Raw genomic sequence first — 25,546 nt, forward strand, 5'->3', positions numbered from 1 at the left:
TGTTCGGCGCAGTTTGGGGTGGCCCACATTGGTTCAGTTGATTTTGGACCCACGTGGCTCAAGTGGGCACAACTCAGTTCGTTTTGCTTCACTTTGGTTCTGGCCGGCAAAGCCCACAGCCGGACCCATGGCACAGATGGGACAGCACAGCCAAGGCACGCATGCACTGCAGATGCACATCTCATCAGCGTCTGGCACGGGGACTTCTGCTTACCTGGACAGCCTGCCCTTAGTGGCACACAGGAATCTTAAAAAAATAACCTATTGCATATAGGGCAAATGAATCAATGCCAGTGTAGCACTCTCACAGCAGGATGGTTGCTCAGTGCATGCAAATGAATGCTCGGCAAAAATTGCTCCTAACAATGGTTAAATGGTTAAAATGGTTTCTGCTGTTTTGCTTGAGATGTCTCATGTGATTTCATCGTACTTAGGTCCAGAAAAATTAACATGCCACAGAAATATTCTGAAGTTACCATCAACATCAGTAAGAAAGGAGTATTTAACCTCCAAAAGACACTTGCACAGGGCTAAGCTCTCACTGTGCTCTCAGCTGTCCTGTGCATGACTTCTGCTGACACCTGGATGGACAACCAATGACATGGGGCTTAAGTGACATCTGTGGTGCTTAATACTTTTATTTTTGCTCAACTTGAGCACATCCCTTTCTTTCCCTGGGGCTTAGCAGACAAACCTAGCAATGCTAAAACCCCATGCAATGGAAGAAATGCATGCATGAGGCTGAAGGCAGCCTCAAACCTTCAGCCCTGCAGTGGCTGGCGAGGATTCTACCTGCTGCAAGATTAGATGTTAGGAGGTACAAAGGCCAGATGCCTGCTCAGAAATCACCCAGTCTGTTTGTGCTGGGCAGGTAGAGGCTCAGAGACTCCCTCCCCCTTGCATAGCAGAGCCAAATGCCACTGGGAGAGGTTGAATTTCACTCTCAGCCCAGGAGAAACCAAAGCTCAGGTTACAAAGCCTTCTATAGCCAATAGCACAGCAATCCCAGGGCTTCCCTGCAGCACTTCTCCTGCCCCTGGCAGCAAGGATGTGGTGACCACCCTGGGCTGATGCATAATGTGGCTTTGTGGAACTGGGCTGTAGGGTTGTGCACTGGAGGAGCCAGCACTGGGCACTGCGATATGAGTCAGTGCAAGGACCCTGCCAGGTCAGCCTCGGCAGTGGCCAAAGCTGCAGGCATGCATCCCACTGTCCCCAGCATGGCATTTTCATCAGGAGCAAAGGAATACTAAAGAGTTGAACTTGTTAATCATGTGAATTCAAAGAAATATATCCATCACTTTAATATTAAATTAACACCAGTGTACACATAAAAAGCTCAGGAATTACCACAATCAAGACCACAGTCTTTTCCCGCTGCTCATCTTTGTGAAGCACTGAAAGCCTCCACTAATCTGGTTTACATCATCCCAGATCCCCAAAGAAACCCAGAGAAATCCACTGCAGTCATAGGGCCAGGGAGTCCTCCCAGTTCCATGGGCCTCAGCTCCATGATCTGCTCTGAAGCCAGTGATTCATTTCCTCTCACCTCTGGAGTCCTGGCACCCTCAGGTTGCTGGAGGTGTTGTGCTAATGAGAGATGCACCACTCTGTTTCCTATACTCCCAAAACCAAGACTTGGCAACCTCAGCCTTGCTGTTCCTAATGAGTGCTCCTCACTGCAAGGCTGTTGACTGTCTGCAGCCTCATGATCCAGAGAGGGATTTTGCCCTGTATCTATTGAACCTGGCAATAAAGGCACTGAGCCCAGATAACAGTAAATACCACTGAAATTCTCAAGCTTCCAGGCTGTAGATAGTACAACCTTCCCCATGCCAGAGGGGCTCTTTTAGTCACATGTTCCAAGACTCCCCAGTGCAGTGGCTCAGCTCCAATTTGGAGAACATTGTCCTGTGAACCATGTGGGACCTTCAGCCAGATGTGGGGCTCAGGTCTGAATGAAGTGTCCGGCTGGAGGATGCACTGCTGAGATGTTCTGCTCCACAGACCTGTGTGAGAATAAGATTAATACCATGAAGGGCAAGTAAAGGAGTGCAGGACTAAGGAAGCACAGTATCAAATGCCTCAGCTCCTTTCCTGGGATCTGCAACAACAGACAGGACAAACCACTCCTTAGGGTCACTGACCCTGTGGTGTCCTTTTGCTGCTTCATTTGGGCCACAGAAGGATCAGTAGTTAGGTGTATGTATCTGCTCACCTGTCTAGCCTGATCCATGGTCTGCACAGTCATCATCAGAGACACTACTTTGGTGCTGGTGGAAGAGGATGAGACACATTGCTCTCTCCATGGAGAGGATGTGGGGATGGGCAATCTTTGGGACCAAAGTTTGCAGGTTCCCATGCAGGACATGACAGGACCAGCCCAGGGCTTCCATGTCTCAGCAAATGCACATCATCCCAATCGCAGGGATAAAGCCTGCCTCTGCAGTGCCAGCTGGCCCTTCCCTTAGCCCTTGCCCAGCTTCTCAGTGCTGTGACAGCCCTCAGCCAGGACTGCTCAGCTGTTTAATACTCTGTTGCATTATGTTTCCCCTGCAGGCAGCAGGACTCCACTCTGGACTCCTCCCCTGCCCTTTACAACATGCTTCCATAGCAAAGGTTGACAGTTGAAGCACAATAACACTGGGAAAAGCAGTGGAATGGACGGAAGGCGAGGATGAGGGGTCTGTCTGCTCTGCCAGTTCTCCCCATGGCCAGGCTGCAGCTCTGATTTTGGAGACTTGTTGACTCTGCCAGGTCTGAAAATGAGTGTCTGGGAAACAGGCAAAAAGATATGCTCATCTCAGCATTTCTAAATTGCCTAGAGCCACTGCTTTTCCTGCTTTTCCATCTTCTTGGGGGATCAGCTGCTGAGCACTCTGAAATGCTGTTTTTTGCTGGTTTCTGCATAGCACGAGGAAATGTCTCTGAAAGGCTGAATAACAGATGGGTGGGTTTTTTTGGCAGTAAAAAGGTAGTTAAGTAACCCACTAGTATTTGACAATGCCACTAGAGTAGGTTAAGAGTATAATCCCAATAGCAGTTCAAGAATAGCGTTGTTTGCTTTTGTGACACACTGTGAATGATTACTTATGATACCACTCCCAGCAAATCAGTCAGCCCAGAGTCACATGCACACTGAGCTACACCATCAGTAGCACCGGGGAGTGTAAGCAGAGAGAAATCAGTTTGAAGAGCCTGGGCAGGAGACCAAGTGTCCTCATATCATCCACATATTGGCCCTAAATGCCTCATGCTGGCGGAATAAATACGTGAAATTGAAGTTCTACCACTCAAGAATTGATGCAACTCTCTTCTCTGCACATGACCCTCCACATGACTATGGGAAAGTCATTTTGGTAGCTGCTTTCTGCCTCCTCACCACCATACCAAAACCAATCAATGTCTCTCCATTTTAAGGGTTCAAGGCTGCAGCAGTACCTGCTCTGTGCAGGAGAGGCCAAGAAAGTGGCAGGGCTAAAGTCCAGGTGTCATCCCAGAGCCTGCACTGCCAAGGGCAGGATCATAAGCTTATCATTGGCCACTGTTTACCAACAGGAGAGTCTGCAGGGACAGCCCTGCTGGGAGAAAGGAATGAGCAGCACTGGACTGACAGTGCTAGGCAGAAAGGCTCCAGTCTAGTCAGCCTCTGGAGAGTCCATCAGTGTTGGTGGTAGCAGCTTGAGGGAGCAGCACCTGCAGTTATAGCTAGCCTGGTGATAATCTGCTTATCTTGGAAGGGAGTGCCAGCTTCTGAAATTGCCATTTTCTAGAATATGAACTCTTGTTATCTGAATGTAGCAAGCAAAAGGAAACTGACCCCATTTCTCCAAGTCATAGGACCTTATGAATGCTAAGAGTCTGATGTGATTAAGAATGCAAGGACACTTAGAGGCATAGCACAATCCTCCACCCTGGCGTTGGTACAGCAACATAAAACTACGTTAGGAAAGAAGGGGTCTCACCTTCTTTTCTAGAACAGGACGTGGAGTGCATCTGGGCTGGGAAATCAGAAAACTCCACTGGACATCCAAGATCCTTGCCAGCTTGCAGTAAAGACCTTGGGCCACCCCCAAGAGGCTGCTGAAGGAAGTGATCAGGGGGACTTCAGGCACAGGGACAGTCCCAGGATGTGTGCAGGTACTGTAGCTCCTGCTGAGGAATGGCCCTTGCCTGGCCCAGGTACTGTAATGTTGTGCAAAAGGCTTTGCAATGGAGAGGCTGTCAAACACACGGAATCCTTCTTTTATGGCAAAATCCCAAGCCAGATCAGCCACAAACTCTGCATGCTCCAGACAGCTTCTACCTCGGGCTGGCCTCCCTGGTGACAAAAGTAAGATGCTTTAACTTCAGAGAAGCTGTGTGAAGTACACATCTCAAACAGTGCCCTGTGTCCTTGTCCAGGCCAGCACAGCAGGACTCAGGGACATTCTTTTCTAAGGAATTCCAAAATAATATCTTGTTTTTCTCTGATAAAAACTCCTAGGCCAGGCCTGATGTATGCAGGTAATCAGCAATGAGAGTACACACCACCTCCCTGCTTCCAAATTCCTCTGAGGCTTAGTTCAAAAGTCTGAGAGCTCCACCTGTAGGAACTCTGAACTCTGGCCTCTGCTCAGCCCTCCCAATAAAGAAGTGAGCACAACAACCTCCAATCAGCACAGAAAACAAGCCCAGTTCAGACTTTGCGTCCAGGAAAGAGCAGCACTGAGGAAATGCTGTGTGTGTGTGTTCCCCTTTGGCCTTTTTTTTTCTATTTGCAAGACACAACTTGACCACAAAATGTACTACAGTGAAAACACAAAACCACCTTGCTCTCCTGCTGATCCAGCTAACTCTCAGGAGTGCTTCATTTTGCTTTACTGCCTGAAATTTCAGAGGTATCAGCATGCAAAGTCAGGAGTGCCCAAACCCTTTAGCAGCACGTTCTGGTGGTCTGACTTTCCCTAGTTCAATGTGAGAGCTCTCCATGAAGGGCTTGTGTGTCTGTGCTGCTGGCTGAGGACCTCTGTAAAGCAGGGCCAGTGTGGTTGGGCTCCTCACCTCACCTGTCAGAGATTGTTTGTGGAGTCTCTGCAGCATTGCAGCCAGTCTGAAGAAAGCAAAGGCCATGTAGAAATTCCAGTTGTCGGGGAGCTCCATTCCCATGTGGCCACAGTACTTCTGGCAATACTCCTCTGCTGTAGGGACTCCCAGGTGCCTCAAATCGTATTTTGCCAAGCCTGGAACACACAAAGGGCAACAATGAGTCAGCAGACTCTGTGAAGCTCAGTGCTTTCTAGCAGAGCCCTGCAAGCTGTGGAGCAGTGGAGACACCTGCAGCCACGTAATGCTGTGCTGTGCTGTTTCCATACACAGAACCAATTTGGCACCAATTCATTTAGGTGAAATACATATGCAAGAGTTTTCTTCAATGGGGTGAGACTGTGAAAACAGTGACTGACAGGCTACCAGCCCCATCCAGGACAGTGAGCTCACAGTGGGGTTCATACCACTTCCTTACCAAACCAGACATGGGATGGAGTGATCATGGCACAGCGATCATTGCACATGCAGTGCTTCTGCCATGGAGGGATGGAGGGTTCTTCAGAGAAAGGGCAGGACAGGGAATAAAGTACATGACCTGTAGCCCTTCCCAACTGCAGTGAGCCAACTGTCAGCTGAGCTCTTTAAGAGCAAGAGTTAATCTGTTTCTGAATTCTCATTCTCTCTGTGTCAGATGTGACTTTGCCCCTTTCTGTACCTTTCATTGGGTCGAACTGAGGTGGCAGGAAATAAGCCATACAGTTATTTGCCAAATCGGAGATGGGATCTCCTAGAATTGAAAACTTCCAGCCAAGGACTGCAAGGACTTCTGGCCTTTTTGGGTGAAAGATTAGGTTGTCCAGCCTGTATCAGAGGGAAAAAAACAAATCAGAAAGATCTCGAGGGAGAAAATCCCAGCACTCAGAAGCAGTATGCACTGTGCAAAAATGGCTGAGTTCTCTGGGAGGCTGCACAAGTGAAACATTAATTTCACCATGCATAAGTCAGAGAGGACTGAAATTACTCAATAGTGAACTCCCTGGTTAATAATGAACATAACTGTGCTTTGAAGAATGAAACAAAGTTATTTGGGTCCTCAGATCATTAACATGTTAGAGGACAGGCTAGCCAAAAAGAGAAGAAGCAGGCATGTCACCGTGCAGGGGGATCATTTGATCATTTTAAGTAACACGAGGCCCTCCACTGTCATGTTTTGTAGATTATATGTAGTACAGCCTTCTAACAGACTGACTCCCAGGAGAGGGCAGCAGCCTACTGACAAGGAAACTGAGAGGGCAGTACCTGAAATTGCCATGCACAACTGTTGTCTTCTGAGATTCAGGAAAATGCAAAGGCAGCCACTCAATGAGTCTCTCCATGGCTGGAATAATGTGAGTTTCCATAGCTCGATACTGCTTTGTCCAGGTATCAACTTGCTGCTGGATGTAATTACCTGTAACAAGGGAATGGAGGCTTTCAGGGAAAAGAACAGGCACAAAGAGGTTTCATAAAAGATACAAAAAAGGTACATGCTGAAACTGTCAAAGAGCCAAGCAGGCCTCAGTCCAGTTCCCTGAGATAAGCAATAAGAGCTTGTCATTTGCAGGGGTCCCATACATTCCGAATTGGGCATTGGATTTGATATTCTAGTGAAAATAATCAAATCCTTGGACAAAAATCCTGGACTTTTCATACTTTTTTGGTGGATTTTACATTTACCAGCTCCAAGAAGCAGAGATGGCCCTGCAGAGACACTGGAGGAGCTAAGGAAGTTTGGTCAGAGATGGCAGCAAGCAAGTTACTTCTGCACGTGCAGTACAGCTGTATCTAATGGCACAGAACACTGACCTGGAGAATCCAAAGGAGCTTTCTACACCCTCCCAAGAAGCCTTGAAATGCTGCACATCTTTGCTTTCCCAACTGCCCCTAAGTTTAGCCCAAGTCCTATCCCTTGGACACAAGACAAGAAAACAGGGGCAAAGGATACATAGCCTTCTCTCACCGTGGTCCCCAGAGTCCTGCAGCTTGGCTGCTCTGAGGTCTGTGCTGTGGATCTTGGAGAGAACTTCACTCATGGCAGCATAAATAGCCTGCCGCTGGTTAGGCAGCAGTGTTGGCAGGGAGGCATCCCTGTAGACATGGCCAGCACAGTGCTCCATCAGGTAGAATGGTGTGCCAAGGATGCTGGGGAAGCAAGGTAGAACTGGTGTGTCTGAGGTTAATTCTGTTTCCTACCACTCAGCTGCACCTTGAACGTGCCCCCAGACCTTACCTGCACAGCAAGGTGAGCAGCAGTCTCAAGAGCACTGCTCTCTGAGCACTCGTTTAGCCCAAGGCTGGGCAAATACTAATTAGATCAGTATACTTCATATGTGTACTGACTTAGGAGACTGAGTCAGGAGACACAGCAACTCCTGTGGCAGATCCCATGAGTACTGAGTGATACTAAACCACAGCATACACTACCACAGCCAAGGGAAAGCAGGAGAGAGAATAACTGTAAACATCTCACCTCCACAAACCAGGACTTTGCTAGGAGTTGCAAACCAGCAAGATCTCATGTTTAAAACCCACAGAATACAGCACTGCTGCATAATCAGCGCAGGAACAAATACTCTCCTCTTTATAAAACTGTTCCTCCCTGCTGTCTGCTCATGCAGCCAGGCCAGGGGTCCTGCCAGGCTCGCAGCTGCCTTTGCATCCCTGGAGTCACTGTGTCTTCGTGGTACACATCCACAAAAACACCTGTTTGCTGTCTGAGGTCTCACATCTGATCCACCCTGGCATAAGCACTCCTCTCTTCTTCCTGGGAGAATGTGGCTGAAGCTATAAAGCCAAAAATGAAAGCTGAGGGGTACGATTACCTTCTGTCCTCACACAGAGCAAGTACAGTAGGAACAGGAACACCAGCCTCAGAGAGTGCCTTCAGTACCCTGCCAGGGTAAGTCAGAGAGCTGTTTCAGCACAGACAGGCATTACAGAATCGATACTAGAACTGTGTTGTTGTTAGGCAGATGCACAATATCTAAAAGAATCAAGTGTTCAGTTTTAAATACATTAAAATGAGATGGCTTGAGATACGGGGAAGAAGCACACCAAAATCTTTGTATGGCCCAGAGCCCTGAGACCTATCCAACAAACTCTGGAAAACACAACACCCTCCCACAAGTGCCATGCTGTTCTGCTGCTGAGGGAGAGATCTCTGGCACAGCAAGCTAGTTTGCAGCATGACTCCACCAGCAAGGGCTTGCCCCCAGCTAGGCTCCTTGCTGCTCAATTTCAGTGTTGTTGAGCTGCAACCTCTCTCCCACTCAAGGTTCCAGCTGCCATAGCAAGATCCTACTTCCCCTGACATGCTGTGAGAGCTGTGGTGTGCTTTGTGGCTTGGAGGAATCTGCAGAGTAGGAATGCACAGGATGCGTTTCAAAGGCAGAGGGTCCTACCTGCACGCTGCCTTCTCACCTGTATTCCCTTCCAACAGCAGGACCTGAAGGCAGCAGGCTGTCAGGGACTTCCTTCTTCAGCACCAGAGAACGATCTCCAAACTTGACAAAATAGGTCTGGGCAGACTGTCCACAGCCAAACTGCCGCAGCGTCAGCGGACCTGAAGAGTTGAGAGCAGAGGGTCAGCAGACAAAGCGTAAGGTGGGATATTTCTCACCACTTCTCCAAGTTTTACTTTCCATTCCTGTGACTGTGCCTTACAGGTCAGGAATACTCCTGGTATTTCTTCTGCAGATTTTCTCAATGCCTCACAAATAATGAAGTCTTAAAATGTTGCTTTTTGGTCCAACAGTGGTGTGCCACTGAAGCCTGTACGACTGCAATGTTTGCTTGGAGATTAGGAGACTTTCATTAATATTGTTTTTCAATCCATTTTTTTTTATAAAATGGAAAGGAGCAGTAACTCCAAGACATGTGAGCTTTCAGGCTGAAGAGCAAAAGGTGCTGCAATACCTGTTGCCTGGTCACTGAAAACGTTTTCAAGGTACTTTTGCAGACTGTCTTTTGGAATTTCCATGGTAGATCTTACTGAACGAGTATATGGAACAAATCCTTTTAAAGGAAAACCCAGATAGGTTTCCAGCTCTTTGAATGCTACTTCAAGATCATCAACCTGAAAGGAGAAGGGAGGGAGAGACACAGAATGATAGACGATAAAATTGCCTAGGAAAGAAAGAGCTCCACACAGTTGTGGTGCATTTATCTGTGAGTCTAATGGCACTGATACATTTGGACACACTGTGGAATTCACTGGTCAGGTCTGGCCAACACACAGTGCCATTACCAATACTCACAGCCTCTCACCTTGATTGTTGTCCCCAAGAGTGTCAGTTTGGACTGGGGTAAGAGCTGGCATTCCCTGTGTGCCATCCTGGGGAGCAGAGTTCCCACCCATCTCTGACTTATCCTTTCCCCAGCGGTCTCCTCACCAAAGTAAAATGCCTGAACTCACTTTCTCCAAATCTTGAGAGCTAACCATTCCCCTGATGACAGATACATGAAGGCTTAGAGCTTCCTTTGGAAGCTTTGGACTGAGAAACCATACCCTTGGCCTGCTTGCACTGTTTTGTACCTTCACTGTTTTAATACCAAGCTGGGCTGCTGCTTTCAGGTTCTGGCTGCTGTTGTCGAGGAAGATGGATTCCTGAGGCTGAACATCCAAGCGTTCCAAGCACAGCTTGTAGATGCGAGGATCTGGCTTGCACTTTCCTTCCTGATAAGCTTCAACTATCTGTGGTGACAACCAATGGGTTATGCATGAGCCTGCTGTGACCACAAACATCTGTGCAGTTCTGGAAATGGAGGGTGGGAGTGAGACTGACAGGCACGGTAATTTGTGAAATAAAGGACACAGGGAACAGAGGGCTGACAGAGCTGGATAGGATACGATTCAAGTGGCTGCGTGAGTGCCAACTGCCTTGGCTGTGGCTCCATCAGCTCAAATAAGCTAAACAGGACCAGCCAGTCTTTGGACAGAAGATATCCAATGAAACAATATCACAGTATCATGATGTAGAAGACTCAATAGATGTCTCAAATGTGCTGAACCAATTACTCAGTGCTGTCTGAGAAAGTTTTGGAGTGCACCACTCTCTGGGAACTATTGAGTCCCGGCCTGAACCACTGATTGAGCACCTGGGGAAAGGACAGTCAGCCCTGGGAGCACAGGTGAAGGCAATTCAGCTGTGTGACCAGAAGGGATGGAGCCTGATTGCACCTCTCTTAGACCTCATTTAAGGGCTGGCTGCCACTGGGGAAGGATTTCTTTCTGGAGATTCCTCCTTTGTGGAGTTTTTGTCTGTGAGCCTAGATCTTCAGAGATGGGTGAGCTGTCTTTTTTTCTTCTTATGATATCTTTCTATGGTGTTTGTCCCCTTGTCGTTATACATCTTGTATCACAATTCTGTTGTGTTGATCTTTCTAATTGTTTTAACCATTGCCATCTAAGCTAAAGGGACAAGTTCTGACAACTGCACCTATTAACCATGATAAAGTGATATTTACAGCAGAAGAGGCATTGGCCAAAACCCTCTGTCCAAACTTGGAGACTGACATGAGATCTTCTGATCCAAGTACATGGATCAGCCAAAACAAATTCAAGCAGTACTTCCCCCCACACTGATAGACAACCTATGCTACAGCAAACTATGCATCTTCACAGACTGCCATATTTATATCTACTAACGTGTTGTGGGTGGCCCTTCCTTTGGTATCCATAAGTAAAGAATTTCAGTTGTTCTTTACTATAGACATAGCTTCAGAAATATATTTTACAATCCACCCAGGCTTACCACATCAAAATGTTTTTGGTCCAGGGGCAGAAAGCTCTCTCCATTTGGCAGCTGGAAGCTGTTGCTTAGAAGAGCTATCTTAAGACCTTCTGCATGGATACACTGTATTGCTTCTGCCATTATGGGGAGCTGTTTTATCATCTCACTTCTGATTAAGTTGGTGAGGAAAGAGTTCACTGGAACACAGATATTTGCCTGCAAAACCAGAGAGCCCCCCCAAGAATGGTAATTAGCCATAAACAGTTTTTAAGCAGGGAAGAAAATAGGAGTGACTGGGTAGATAGGCTGCCTGATTGTCTTATCTTGCTGTCCTACTTCCCTTGGCAGCAGGAGGCAGACAGTCAATCTCCCACCTAAATTGCTTAGCCCAAAGAAATGGGCATTCTCAGATTACTGATTCTATAGAAGCAGCAAAGCTAAGGGGCTGATTTTGGGAACAAGAAATGTGCTAGGACTGTGCCTGTCATGGAATCAAGGCAGGTTGGAGGTAAACACTGAAGTACCATTTAACAGGCAGGAAAAGAATCTGCATTTTTGAATCAACTGATTCAAAAAGACTGCATTAAAAAGAGGATTCTGACATGATGTTCCTGGAGCTGGCAAAAAAAGCTATGGTGGAGGAGCTTCTACCGGTCTTAAGAAATCCCTACTGAGACCAGTCTCCACCCATTGAGTATGTTTGTGCACCAGCTAGAAGCAAAAGCCATTCAGCTGCTCTCAGATTTGTGCTCCTTGGTATCAAAAATTATGAAACAGAAGAGGAAGCTGGTGGAAGTGAAGTGAATGTATATTCTGCTCACCATCCTGCCTTGGCAGCAGAATGATAGCAGCAGTGAGCTGCCAGCCCTATTGAACAGTGATGCTTCTTTCCAGAAGCTTCCATTGAAGGATTTCCTTTAAAATTACAATCCTCACCAAACCACCAGCTTCCAATGTTGCAGGGTCCCATTTCCCTGTAGTCAGGAAGCACAAAGAGAAGGGCGGGGATGTGGCTTACAATCTCAAAGCACTGCTGTCCCAATTCCTGCAGAAACTCCACAGTCGTCAGCTCTCCTCTTGTGTACTTGAGAGAGAGGCTGTTTTCCCCTCCAGAGTGCAGAGCTTGTTGGACGGTGCCGGCTGGAATACAATTCTGGGCCTCCCAGTCTATATAGGAGAAAAGTAAGAAAGCCAGGAGAGAGCACATATGGCACTATCAGAACTGGGAAACAAGCTTGAAATTCCTCGACAGCTCTGAAATTTGATGTGTAAGACCAGCACTCGTGAGAACTGATGTGATGGGCCTCATCTCTACTTCTGGTGTACAGCCAGTTCTGTGAGAGTCCTGCGGCTCAGCTGCGGTTGGGCCCTGAGCTGCACAGGTGTCAACGCAGCCATCAGTGCCAGCACTTCTAATGGTGCAACTGGGAACGCCGGGCAGCAGCACCACCACACCGCTGCGTGGAGGTGTCGGATGGAGGCGTGAAACGCATTTTGTGCACGTGTGCAGCAGCCCAGGCCAAAGGAGATGTGAGCGTACACACCTGCGGCTGTGTGCCGGGGGGATGGGAGCAGCACCCCGCTCACATCGAAGATCACAGCTCCATACGGGCTCCAGCCTGACCGCAGCCGCAGCCCCGGGGACAGCAGGATCCCGGCCCGGCGCAGGAAAGGGGCGCAGGCAGCACTGCTCAGGAACATGCTGGGCCTGAAGGAGAGAGCCGTGAGAGCCGCGGGGAATCGCCAGTGCTGCCCTCTGGGGAACGGGAAACCGGCACGGCGGGCCCCGAGCGCCGAGATACGAAAGCAATGGGGAAGGAAACGCTTTGGCGGTCCTGCGCAGAAGGGAACGGGGCCCGCCCCTCCGTGCAGCGTGCCGCTGTGCTGACAGGGCCCGCAGCTGCGCCACAGCCGGCCGTGACGGGGTGTCACCTCCCGCCCCTCTGCGGGCACGAGGCACGGAGCGCCGGGCGCCACTCGGCTCCCAGCCCCGACCGCAGCCCGCGCTCGTCAGGCAGCGCGGCGCCAAGGCTCGCGAGAACTCACGGCTAAGTCTCGCGAGGAGCAACGGTGCCGAGCCCACTCCGAGCCCCCTCCTTCGGCTCCTTCCGGCTCCGTCCGGCTCTCTCCGCCGCCCCCTTACGTCATCGCGTCGGCGGCGTGACCCCGGCGGGGTGAGAGGGCAGAGGTGCGCGAGGCGGAAGCGGCGCTCAGTCTCCGTCGGGCGGGGAGCGCGGCGCGGCGGGCCCCGCGGTGCCGGGCCCATGAGCGTGTCGCTGGTCGTGATCCGCCTGGAGCTGGCCGAGCTCTCCCCGCTGCCCGCCGGCTTCGCCTACAGCGCGGCCGGTGAGTCGGTGCCCCGGGGCCGGGAGCGCCTCGGCGGGGCGGGGGCCGGCGCCGCGCTCCCGCTGATCCCCGTCTCGACGCTTTCTCCTCCCGCGCAGCTCCGGAGATGGCCGCGGAGAGCAGCGGGGCGATCCCGGCCTGCTTGGAGGGGAAGGGCCCCGGCGAGAGGGCGGCCATCCTGCACCAGCACCTGGGCCGCAGGGAGATGACCGACATCATCATCGAGACCATCCAGCCGCGGGCAGGTACCGGCACCGGGCGGGCCGTAAGTCGCCCGTGGGTGGGGAGATCGAAGGCAGGAAGGCGGATGTGCCAAGGCTTGTTGCCGTCGGAGGAGCTGGGAAGGGTGGGGGTTGGAGAGATCCCTTGTAGCCCCCGAGGTTCTGTCGTTGTGTGGAAGCTGATGGCGGTGCGAATTGGATCTCGTCTGGCACGGCAGAGTTCTGAGTCTGCAGCGTTGTGTCAGGCTGTGCTTAGAGAGCTGTAGGTATTTCTCGTGTGTGGTTGGTAATCAAAGCTTTTGTTTGGAAAGATGAAGCAAAAGCTGCCGTGGAAGCGAGAAAATCTTTAGAGGCTGCGTCGTCTGAGGACAAAACTAAACAGGATGATCAGAACAAAGAGCGTGAGGCTGCTCCAGACTCGCCTTCAAAACAGCTCCCTGACCAGATTTCCTTCTTCAGTGGGAATCCATCGGTTGAAATCGTTCATGGCATTATGCATCTGTACAAAACAAAGTAAGAATGCTTGACTAATTGTAGCTCTAGTGGGAATGGCACTCATGAGTAATGAGGTCATCCGGAAGGGTGAGCTGCTCACCCTGGGGCTGTGGCTCCTGAGCTGGCTGTGCAGGGACAAACAGGAAGGGTGTCTTACACCCACACTGCCACCAGCCTTGGGGAAAGCTGGGGCTTGGGTCTTCTGGCTGTGGGCAGCACTTCTACAGGTAGCGTGTGTGCCAAGGAGCTGTAAGAACATGAGGTGAGCGTGGGTTCCTAGCAGTGCAGCTTCTTGAGGCATCTCAGAGTTAAACTGTTATCTCCAGGGTTTTGGCTGCATGCCTGAGCGACTTCTCTGAAGTGGGAGCTTTTATTCTGTATTTCAAGGATTACAGTTCTATGCTCTTCCCTTCTAATTGCATGAGAAATTCCGCTTTGGGTCGTCCTGAAAGCTACCGGACACAAAAGGAGCATTTGAAATAGTAGCAAGGGCTGTTCATTTGTTAAAGGAATAGTTGTGAGCATCTGTGACTTGCCAGGTTCAGCTGTTTTTTAGAGAAGACATGACAAAGCCATTGTTGATTGAAGCTGCCCATTTTAATACTTTGCTGAGGAGTAACGGTTTTACGTGGGCATTTTAGGCTCCTACCTCAGCCTTTTCTTCTTAGCATTTACAAATGTGCAACAGAGGGTTTGGATTGGCAATGAAGTTATCCTGGTAACTGCAATTGTTGGAAGTGTGGTGTACCCAGCTTTGACCTCTCTGGAATGATGTGATGCTGTGTAACTGTTGTCTTACAGCAAGATGACCTCTCTAAAAGAAGACGTGAGGCGCAGTGCCATGCTGTGTATCCTCACAGTCCCTGCCACGATGACCAGTCACGACCTGATGAAGTTTGTGGCTTCCTTCTATGAAGTTATTGAGCACATGAAAATCATCCGAGACTCCACTCCCAACCAGTACATGGTGCTGATAAAGTTTAGCTCCCAGGTAAGACCTGGAAGTCCCTTTGCCATAGAGAGAACTGCAGTTCCTTACAGCTGCTGTGTAGGAGGGCAGTCCTTTCTTGTTGCCCAGCACTTTCCTGGGGCTACTGACTGAGATTTATCTCACACCTTGTCCTGCAGACAAGTGTGTGTCATGTTCTGTATCCCCTATTTCTTGTTGGTAGGACACTTAAAACTATTAAGCACATAAAAACAAACCACCTTTGCTACCTCAGCACGTGTTTGCAGACAGAGTGGTGTTGTGCTTTGCTGAGCAGAAAGAATGCAGCCAGTGGCACTTTATATTTTAATAAACTTTTCTGAGGAGTGAGATGATGGCTTAGCCACTGCCAGTACAGTGTGAAAAGGACAGCCTGCCCCAAAATGGGCAGCGTGGGAGTGAATGGATATGGATAACACAGGGTGCTGCTTACAGGTATTCCCCCATTATATTCTACGTGGACTCTCTCCTGTATTTTCCTTTATGGGGATTTCAGAGAAGTTTTGGTCAACTCTTTCTCTAGCTGTGAGTGCTGCATGAGACATTGTCCATGCCTGTTGTGTAGATGCAGTATTTGAATGCAATCTGTGCTACTTGCAGCAGTTGCAGAGATGTGTTTTGCATACTGTTGTACAAAATGTGGTGGACAAATACCTAGTGTTGAGCAGCCTTGCATCAAAGCATAAAGCCGTAGTCAGTTCCCCCTGAAATTGCAGTTACTTCAGAAACTTCCTGAAGCCCTGTTCCCCAGTGACCCCTAATGGCTGTCTCTATATGCAGCAAAAACAAATCTTGTGTGCCTTTGTGTACCTGGCTCGAGTGATTAGGAGTAGGGGAATGTGGTGCTCAGCTCATTTTTTCTCAGCCTGGTGAGATCCTGTGCCAGGTGAAAGGGAGGTCGCTGAGTGAAAGTGGGTGACATCTGTTAGATTTGATTTTGGTTCTGAATTGTTCCTGATGCAGTGGATCTTTTCCCACAGTTGAATTGTTTTTTTCCCTGACACAAATATCAGTGTCCTGCAATATCACCCTCTGAAGTTTTTGCACAGAAACCAAATTTGCTTTGCAAATGTGCTGAAATCACTGACAAGAAGCAAAACAGATGCTGAAAGGAAATCTGTCATTCCTGCTGAATACTCTGATATCAGAGTAACCGTCATTGCTGTCAGCTTTGCTTCTCATCTTCAAGTGGTAGCACTAAACCCAGTGCCAGGATGCGATGCCTGCTGGTTCTCTGAAATTTCTCCTCTGTTATTATGGGACCTGGTGGAGAGAAGAAGCAGGGATACAGCAGATGTCTCCTCCTCCCTGTCTTGTCAGCTGTGGGCTTTTTCTTTCAACAGCCTTCCCTTGTTTTGTGCACAGGCTGATGCAGATAGCTTTTACATGGCGTGCAATGGTCGGCAGTTCAACTCCATAGAGGAGGATGTTTGCCAGCTCGTGTACGTGGAAAGGGCTGAAGTCTTCAAATCAGAAGATGTAAGTTTTTATTTTGTTTTTCTTTCTTCTGGACTTCAGAGAGTTCTAACACGATTACTTCTTCTGAGCAGAACACTGCAAGAAGTGTTTAATTGTATCAGTTTGAAATCTGTTTCCTGTTCCAGTATTGTTTCTACATGGAAAGGCTGTTTGGTGACTTCTATAGGCTTTAGGCCTCATTGTTGCAGCATCTCTGACCCAAACCTGCCAGTAGCAGTGATCCAAAAAATGTCATGGGGCTGTGGCAGCTGCAGCAGCCACCTCACCCTGTGCTCTGATGGGGCTGTGCTCTGTTGAAGGCTGTGGATTGCTTTTTACCTTGGTAAATTTGTAACCACTACATAGATTCACAGGATTACTTTGTACTGTACCCTAGTGCTGGTGGTAATGAGAGAGAAGTTCGACTTTCTATGCAGGTGCTTAATTTATGGTGATTGGAGGGTGCTGAGCAATTTGTCTCTGCTTGTTCTTTTGAAGGGGGCCAGCCTGCCTGTGATGGATCTGACAGAGCTCCCAAAGTGCACAGTGTGCCTCGAGAGGATGGATGAGTCTGTGAACGGGATTCTTACCACTCTGTGTAACCACAGCTTTCATAGCCAGTGTCTGCAGCGGTGGGAGGACACCACGTAAGAGGCTTTTCTTTATTTCCACATCAAAAACTCTGTTCTGAGTGTGGTGGCTATATGCTGACAGGACCGGTTTTTCTCATCACAGTGTGGGGGCAGGAATTACTGCAAGTCTTAATACTTTTTCTTTCCTATTAAGAGACTTGCAGGGAGAAATCTAGCCAAAAGTAATTGAACACTGTTTCCCACGGGCCTCACTGCTAAGACAACAGGGCGGCTGCACAGTAATGCAAATCATTTCCAAGTATTGTAGGCTAAAAGGACTGGTCCTGATTCCATCCTTTGCATCTCCATAGATGGGATTTCAGCATGTTTGAACTCCTGACTGGCACCCAGGCGCTGCTATCAATTGTACACAGATAACATTTCTCCGGATGCTGTTTGCTGCTTTACTGTGCATCAGGCAGTCGTAGCTTCTGCAGCAGAGGGCTGTTTTCCTCTGTTTCTGGTGCCTGATTCATTGATAGAGAGTGAGGGAAATTTTAGCCCTGAGCTAAAATAACAGAACTTCAGTGGGATTAATCAGATTTGTAGCTGTTCATGTTTGTTTGCTATTTACCCTGTAAATGGAAACCAGTTTGAATTTGAAGCGATGGAGCTCAGCCAACATAGGAGCAAAATCCAAAATAGCACTTAAAGATCTGATACACAATTTAAGTGTGGTCACAGCCTACGAAAATGGTAGAAGGAAATCCTTGTCCACTTTGCTTAGGTGCCTTGGAGACTGTAAGTGCCTGAATTTGTATGGAAAGCTTACTGCAATCCAGGTATATTCTCCCTGGAATATTTCTGTAGCTTTTCCAGTGGTTATTGAAAAATACAAAGAGCCCTGGCAACAGGATCCAGAGTCTGAGTTACTGCTCCCTTGTCCAGGCCCCAGGCACTAGAAACTCAGCAAAGGCTCTTTCTGGTGTTCAGTGTTGTTTCTTGCAGCACAGTGGTATTGTTTCAAAAGAAATGATAGGGTGCTTGTTATAGATTCTTTCGGGTAGAGTTATGGGGCATTCCTCCCAGAAAGGCAAGCCTGAATGCATTGGATTATAGTGAAATTGAAGCACGAGTGTTCACCTCCTTAGGAATGTTTCAATACTGAGCAGTGTTGTGAAGTGTAAGCACCTCTGTCTGTAGTTACCTTCCACAATGGCGTGCAGCTGCTGCATAAAGCTGCAGATAATGGAGAATATCCAGGAAATCAAGTGACAACAGGAAGTCAAGTTTGTTTCTTGTGTGATTGAACTGCCTTCATTTAATGAGAAGGCTGTGGAAGAACCCTGCTAAGGCTTGGATGTTGCTCTGTGCATACCACTCCATAGAGCACCAACCCTGTTCTTGTCTTATCTGCTGTTTTTGAAGACTAAGGTGCTTGTTATGATCACGGCTCTCAACTGAAAATGCTGTCAATTGGCAGTAGTCCGGAGGAGCAGTGTTTGAACAAAGTGCTTTTTGCAGTGTTTATGGCTGAGGGCTGTTTTTTGAACTCAGCTGTGACTCTTCTGCTTACTAGCAGAAGCTGAGGTCACTGCCAGCCAAGCTGACGCTTCTGGTTGCAGATGTTTTCTACACCTGGACTGCAGCAAAACCAGATAAAACTGAGACTATTGAAATAGCTCTGGAAGATCTGTTATTTCTTCTGTTACTTACTGGCTGAACAACAGTAGCCTTATGGGGAATGGAAGCAAGTTCAGGAGGGGTACATGGGAGCTGTAAGATACGTGCACACAGGGAGCATCCCACACCATAAGGCATTCACTTTGAGCTCTTTGGCTCAGTTTTTAATTACCCTGATCTTAAGATGGAGCTCTGTGTGTCTAATCTTGATGCTTATTGCCCTCTAGGTGTCCTGTCTGCAGATACTGCCAAACGCCAGAGCCAGTGGAAGAGAACAAATGTTTTGAGTGTGGAGTTCAAGAAGTAAGTAGGTGGGTGGATGGTGAGTGAGATCTAGACTAGATCTGACTGCATAGCTGCTCTAGTTGCTTTTGAGGTTAATTCTGTGGCTGCTCTCAGGTTGTTTTTACCAGTCAGTGGTGTATCTGCTTTCCTTTTGAGTTGGAATTGGTTCTTGGAAGGGATGTTACCTGCCAGGTTTCCTGCCCTGACAAATGTTTCCAGTTCTTAGAAAGCATCAGTGCATCAGCTGATCAGTGCGTGTGGTAGCAGGAGGCTGAAGTAACACGATGCTGCCTTCTGGTCTGCTCTCTTTGGCACATGCTTTGGTGCTCCTGTCAAATTGCCATGTTCATTAATCAAAGCCCTTCTTCCATCTATGCTTGTGGTAGTCTGTCAAGGTGCCTGGCATCTGCAAGCTCATAATTGGCAAGGATGAGCAAGTGCTTCCTTCTCTTTAATATTCCAGCTGAGCAAAGCTTCCAAAGAGGAGGAAAATGCAGCTCACTCTGTAAGGAAGCGACTGGACGTGTGCAGTGTCTGGAGCCCGTTGGTTTCAGATGGTGTCTTCTCAAGCAATCATACTGCTGTTTGACACTCTTGCATGGACAGAGCTTTCTCTTTCTTTTGACAGAACCTCTGGATCTGTTTGATATGTGGGCACATAGGCTGTGGCCGGTATGTGAGTCGCCATGCCTACAAGCACTTTGAGGAGACCCAGCACACCTATGCAATGCAGTTGACCAACCACAGAGTCTGGGATTATGCTGGAGGTAAGCACTCTGTCTTCCCCGCCTTGTTTGTAGAACAGCTTTTGGGACCCTGTAGTTAAGAGTATTTGTGATGGTTTGCTTGCAGTCTGCATCTATCCCAAAACCTTATCTCTTGGGAACATCCATCTGCTCTCTAATCGTAGTTTTTGTGGGTCTGTAGCATATGAGAGGCTCCATGATGAATTGGAGGGGTCCTGTATCCTCTGTGAAATGTGTTTGTTATTCCCTTTCCATCAATTTGCCCTGAGGTATGAGAGCAGGCTGTTGTAATAAATATCCCGTAAGGTGCCTATGCAAAGTCTGTTAAATAACAAATACATCTGTTGTTGGCTTTCTGCCTTGCTAATACGCTGTTGCAGCAGTCTGCATAGTTAATTGTGCTGCATAAAGTGTTTCCACTGGTGTCAACCTGGGTGTTCTTAAGCAAAAACTCCCTTTGGTTGAATTTTCTCTCTTCAGATAACTACGTCCACCGACTGGTTGCAAGTAAAACTGATGGGAAGATAGTTCAGTATGAGTGCGAGGGAGATATGTGTCAGGAAGAGAAAATTGATGCCTTACAATTAGAGGTAAATATTTTGGGTTGTTGAACTCTGCTTTGTGCTGCTTGTGGAAATGTTTCAAATCAGATATGAGTACAAGAAAGTGACATCAGCTTATGCAGCAGACTTGCTCCCTGCATGTAGGCAATCATCTTCAGGCAGAAACAAGATATCTTTACTACTTTTTTTTTTTTTAGTCTCCTCTTGGCTCTGCAGAGCCAATGCAGCTGAGAATGAGCTGGCTGCAGTTTCCTCCTGTGTTCACCAGTAGACTCATGATTAGCTGGTTATGCTGCTACAAACGTTGAGGTCATCTGAAAGAGAAGTGGGTCTGAATGTCCTGATGCACTTGGCAGACCCTTCCTAAAGGACCTGTGACTTGACTTAAAGCCTGGGATGGGTATGAAACTGTAATTTTACTTGTGAACTGAGCAAGGATGTAGGAATCTGTAACTGTGTGCTTCCTTTGGCTATCAAGGAAAGCTGACACGTTTGTCTGACACCAGCCCTGTTCTGCTCCCTTTCCTTCAACAGTGATTTTTTTTATGGCTGTTGGCCACCTTCTCTCACACTAACGAGAAGGGTGAAAGAAAGCCTCACACAAGTTTTCCCTCACCAGTGATCTATTTTAAAGGAAGAGAAACTCAAATTACTGTTTTAGTGAGCAGATATACTGCAGCATGACTTCAGCCACACAAGACACAAGGATATCTGTAGAAGAGAAACCCATAGAGACCAGACTTTGTAAGCCTGCTGCTCAAATAAATATTTGTTTACACTGAAAAATTCATGGAACAAGTAATATTTGGATGTGAAAACATCTATTTTTAACCCTTTTTGCCAAGAGGTCAGTGCTTAAAGCATGTAAAAGATCTCTCTGTCTGGCTTTTGAGATCTAAATGTTTGCAGAGAGAATGAATTTGGCAGCGTGTTTTGGCTCTCTGATATTACTTAGTGTATTCAGGGCTTTTTGCACACGTTTGATTCCATGGTGAATTCCTAATGTGCTGCTGCTTAGCTTGATGGTAAGAAATAATCACGTTTTCCAACCTTCTCATAACTCATTTGCAGAACCAGGAGTGAAAAGGTGGGATGTAAGGCATGTATCCATGTTCAAATGCTAGTGTAACATTGGAATGGGCCATACTTACTGGAGAACAGTAACTGTGTAGGGCTATGTGCAGCTGGAGATGCTTTGTCAAAGGCTTTCTTAGAGTGAAGCTAGACTTGTTCATTTACTCTCCTCCCTTGGGCTTTGGGGTATAAATGGGGAACTCCCATTTGGGAGCCCTTGGGGTCTTAGGCTCTCTTGACAGAGATTATTGATGATTTTTTTCCTATGGCGTGTAAGATTTGGAGCCTTGTTAATACAATGAAAAATCTGTTTCTGTAAAAAGTTTATGGCACGATGGTGGAACTTTGACTTGATCCTTGCCATTGTGCTCTAAAGGCTTTACTTGATTTCAGAAAATTGAGCGGTTTGATTCTGAAATCCAATTGCTGCAACATATCTGCTGGATCTGCAATTTGCACATATGTTCAGACTGCCCTCTATGCTTAATTTCATTTGATTAAATTGATTTTCATATTGAAGCCCTTTGGGCTTCTTAATCAGCATAGCTACCCTTATGGAAAAGCTGACTGTTCTGTGTGTATCTTCTGTGTTTACAGTACTCATATTTGCTAACAAGCCAGCTGGAATCACAGAGAATCTATTGGGAAAACAAGATTGTCCGAATAGAAAAGGATACAGCTGAAGAGGTGAGCTCTGCTCTCTCTGAGCATGTGTGGAACGCTGCTGGCACGGGGCCCTGGACACTGTTTAATGGGAGACAGAGCTGCTTGCTCTCACACAGCCCGAGTGCTGCGTGACGTGACCTCGCGTAGCCTGTTTCACTACCAGCTGAGAAAATTGGCTCTGAGATGTATTCCTTATCTGGATGCTCAGATCTAGCAATTTGCTGCTCAGTGGTGCAGAAGCAGGTAGATTGCCACTTAGATTTAAGGTTGATTTAAATGTGCTGCTCGGGAAACTGCAGCAGTGCTGAAAACGAGTCTGTGCTGCTGCAGGATCCCTGCTTGCTGATGCCATCACTCACCCTGGCGTGTTTCTCTAGGGAAGGTTAGCATTAGCAGAGACAGTATGACTTTAATTTGCTCGGCTGTCTTTCTACTCCAAATGCATATTGATTTGCCCTTTCTTTGTGATCCCCTGCCTCTCCTCATCACCCATTGGGAAAAGTTCACAGTCTCCTCTTATAAAGCATTCTGTAGGCAGGACTGCTTCAAAATGTCATGAGCAAAAATCCAGAGAGAATATTTTAATGCTTTTTACTCTATGTAGATAATTCCAACTAGGTTTAAAGTGAGATTTAGGGCTGAGTCCTTATTTGAACTTTCTGCATAACTTCTAATTAACCATGTAGTATCTGCAGTTAAACAATATCCTAAATGCATAAGTTATGACCATTGAAATAGTGATCGTTGACCTTGGTCTGAAGAGCAGGCCCAGAAATCTGATGGATTTCTTGAGGAAAGAAAAAGCTATAGGAAAAATTGTCTTGTGCGTGACCAGGAAACGTGATCCACAAAGCAGCTGTGAAGTGAAACGTCTATATTATACATACGGAATGTGGTTTCGTGTTTAAAGATCCTTACAGTTCTATTCGTGGCACTCAAGGCATGCAGGTCTTGTCTGGATCAGTGCCACAATGCAGTGTATTCCATTATCACTGCTCATGCTACTTCCCCAAATTAACCATCAGCTGCATAAACATTCGGTGATTAAGGCCGGAAGGCTTAAAACCTGTTCTGCATTGACTCTGGCATCAGTGAAGGTGGATCCAGATTGATCCTCCAGAAAAGCATTTTTCCTTCAAATTCCCATCTCCAGTACGTGCAAGTGTACTTTTGACATTAAAAGAGGGGAAGAGTGTATTTCCAACTATAAATCTTCTAAGGTAAGGCTTAAAGGAGTTTAGATGTGTTCTGTGTGGTGCCTAGAGAGTGGGAGGGTGGTTCTCTTCGGCAGCAGCGATCTCTAGTTTTGAAGTAGAGAAGAGGAAGTGAACGTATGTGTGTTTCTATTTGCGTTGTGCATGAGCAGGGTATTCATGTCAGTAGGTCACTGTCTTACGGCAGCACGCTGCTGAGTCAGTGCTGAGTAAAGTAGCGTGTTCATTGTCAGACTTTGACCATATTTATTTGAGGTTTCGTTTAAAATGAGCAAGACCTCAGCGTTGTAAAGCTCTCACGTGGAAATTTAAGACAGAGAACATCTGAGAGAATGGATATATAAATGCTTCATTAAGATGAGAATCTGGTATCGCTTCTCTTCTTTTTTCCTCTTTTTTTGTTTCCTTATGAATGGGGCTCCTGGCGCAGGTTTGCAGATGGAGTTACTGTTCTGTATGAGCAGCTTCCACGGCAACGTGGTTCCATGTTGGGGTACTGCAAGGTGTAATGCAGAGGGTCTTAAACAAAATTAAGCTTTCTGGTCTCAAAACCTTTGCTTACCTGGATACAATAATTGGTCAAAGTCTAGAAAGCACACCAGAAAAATGAATGTCATAATGAAAGTGCACGGGACTTTGATCTGTTTGAAATGCCTGTGTGTTTGTTTTTACAGATTAACAACATGAAGACCAAATTTAAAGAGACCATTGAGAAGTGTGACAGTCTGGAACAGAGGCTGAATGACTTGCTCAAAGAAAAGCAGTCTGTCGAAAGGAAGTGGGTACTGCTGCCAGGTTTAGTTCCATGCAGCCATTAACACTCTGCTTGCCGACATCTAAAAAGAAAAAGTCTTGCTATTCCTGAGCAACTTTGAGCTATTTAAAATGGTATACTGAGAATGCTGCTTTTTTTAATAAAAAGCTGTAATTTCTGTAGGTGTTCACACATTGGAAGTGCCGTTGAGTGGAATGCAGCTTTGGGGCCCGTGGCTCTTTTAACACGGTCTGCATATTTAGCATTCAGCAATCCTTCCTCTGCCCGCTCAGAAGCAGATGCCAGTCTGTTCTGCAATTGGCAGATATGTCCAGAGAGAAGAAAGGCAGCCCCACAGAGGCAACTCACCCAGCACAGAGAAAAACGTAGATGTTAGGAAATGTCAATTAAAGGATGTCGGGCACAGAGGGTGTGAGGATCAGTGTGTTCCAGCTCCCTAGGTGGGACTGTGTGGTCTGTTCTTCCCAGCCCACCAGGACCCAAGCTAAGATCTGAGTGGTCTTGGGGCTGGAGACAGCTGTGGAGACCATTTCCCTAAAGATTGGAAATAAAAGGGCTGCAGTAATGTTTGATGTAGGTGTAACAGACTGCTTTCCTGACTTGTGCTCCTCTTTGTAAGGTGTTCTCAGCTGAATAACAAAGTGGCTAAGCTTTCCAATGAGCTGAAGGAGGAGCAGGAACTGAATAAGTGTTTGCGAGCAAATCAAGCCTTGCTTCAGAACAAGCTAAAGGAAGAGGAGAGAGTGTTAAAGGAAACCTGTGAGCAGAAGGACCTGCAAATCTCAGAGATCCAGGAGCAGTTGCGAGATGTCATGTTCTACCTAGAGACGCAACAGAAAATCAATCACCTCCCAGCTGAGACCCGGCAGGAGATTCAGGAAGGACAGATCAACATTGCGGTGGCTTCTTCTGCCAGCTCCTCCACGGGGGGCACAGGCAAGCCTTCTTCCAGGAGAGGCCGTGGCAAGAGGGGTAAATGAAGATGGGAATGCTGCTCCCATGCTGAACCTGGTCATGCCAGGCCCAGCCCTCGGACTCCAGTTGGGAATGCCTAGTTCAGTAAAGCTCAGCTAGAAATTGTCTTCAGAGCTTCTCATAAAACTGGCTGCCAGTCACTGGAGGTGTCTGTGGTATTTAAAAGCATTTCACTGCACTGTTTAGCTATTTTTAGGCAGATCTTAATGACCGTTTTGCCTTTCTACCTTTTTAAAGCCACTCCTGTCATGCATTTGACTTTCTTCTTGGCGAGTTTTCTGGGGTCGGCGGGTGTACACATGTTTGAACATTGCATTTCCTAAGGGGATACTGTGGAGTAGGCTATGCACAGTGTATGAGATTTCTTGAGTTCTTTTCCCATTTCTGGATTGAAAGTATTCTCAATATTTTTCTTATTTAAGAAATAGTGTAAATTAAGTTACATCTTTTTGTGTGTGCAGTCCAGGCACTGTACAACAGTGCAGGAGTGGAACTGTGTGGGAGGTGTGGAGAATAAACCATCTTGGTTGTGTTAGATGCTAAATGAGTCCTCCAGGCTTGTAATCTAGGATATTAAACACTTGAAGGGACTTTATCACCATCCGTTCCTTTGTTTTAGAGATGGCCTTTGGAAGGACAGTGCTTACTGCCTTTGAGAAAACATAAGATGGCCCTTTATTCTGGGA

General features: G+C 47.3%; 2 protein-coding genes across 9 annotated transcripts; one reads left to right on the forward strand and one right to left on the reverse strand.

The window, feature by feature from the left end:
- Positions 1-1,255: 1,255 nt before the first annotated feature.
- ACAD10 (acyl-CoA dehydrogenase family member 10) lies at positions 1,256-12,940 on the reverse strand. 6 transcript variants are annotated; one of them, XM_031592521.2, is made up of 14 exons: positions 12,846-12,940; positions 12,344-12,507; positions 11,818-11,966; positions 10,821-11,015; positions 9,602-9,760; positions 8,983-9,142; positions 8,488-8,629; positions 7,890-7,958; positions 7,028-7,209; positions 6,328-6,478; positions 5,744-5,889; positions 5,049-5,222; positions 3,966-4,321; positions 1,798-2,009 (listed from the first exon to the last, which is right to left on the reverse strand). In XM_031592521.2, exons 2-14 carry the CDS (start codon positions 12,498-12,500, stop codon positions 1,932-1,934), a joined length of 2,118 nt encoding a protein of 705 aa, XP_031448381.1. In that variant the 5' UTR covers positions 12,501-12,507; positions 12,846-12,940; the 3' UTR covers positions 1,798-1,931. The 6 variants fall into 6 exon arrangements, with proteins under 6 accessions (XP_090008772.1, XP_031448381.1, XP_031448380.1 ...); XM_031592520.2 differs by lacking the exon at positions 12,846-12,940 and having other exon boundaries at positions 12,344-12,710; XM_090152646.1 differs by lacking the exons at positions 3,966-4,321; positions 12,846-12,940 and having other exon boundaries at positions 1,256-2,009; positions 12,344-12,710.
- Positions 10,322-25,038, forward strand: BRAP (BRCA1 associated protein). Of its 3 annotated transcripts, none has more exons than XM_031592524.2 (12): positions 10,322-10,353; positions 13,244-13,390; positions 13,678-13,879; positions 14,663-14,852; positions 16,215-16,328; positions 16,806-16,954; positions 18,790-18,865; positions 19,476-19,614; positions 20,074-20,183; positions 21,828-21,917; positions 23,785-23,888; positions 24,505-25,038. In XM_031592524.2, exons 1-12 carry the CDS (start codon positions 10,350-10,352, stop codon positions 24,863-24,865), a joined length of 1,686 nt encoding a protein of 561 aa, XP_031448384.2. In that variant the 5' UTR covers positions 10,322-10,349; the 3' UTR covers positions 24,866-25,038. The 3 variants fall into 3 exon arrangements, with proteins under 3 accessions (XP_031448384.2, XP_090008775.1, XP_031448383.2); XM_090152649.1 differs by lacking the exon at positions 10,322-10,353 and adding an exon at positions 12,882-12,987; XM_031592523.2 differs by lacking the exon at positions 10,322-10,353 and adding an exon at positions 12,994-13,145.
- The last annotated feature ends 508 nt before the right edge of the window (positions 25,039-25,546 follow it).

Source organism: Phasianus colchicus, chromosome 18, assembly GCF_987193195.1.
Source record: "Phasianus colchicus chromosome 18, bPhaCol1.hap1.1, whole genome shotgun sequence".
In the NCBI taxonomy this organism is placed as follows: domain Eukaryota; kingdom Metazoa; phylum Chordata; class Aves; order Galliformes; family Phasianidae; genus Phasianus; species Phasianus colchicus.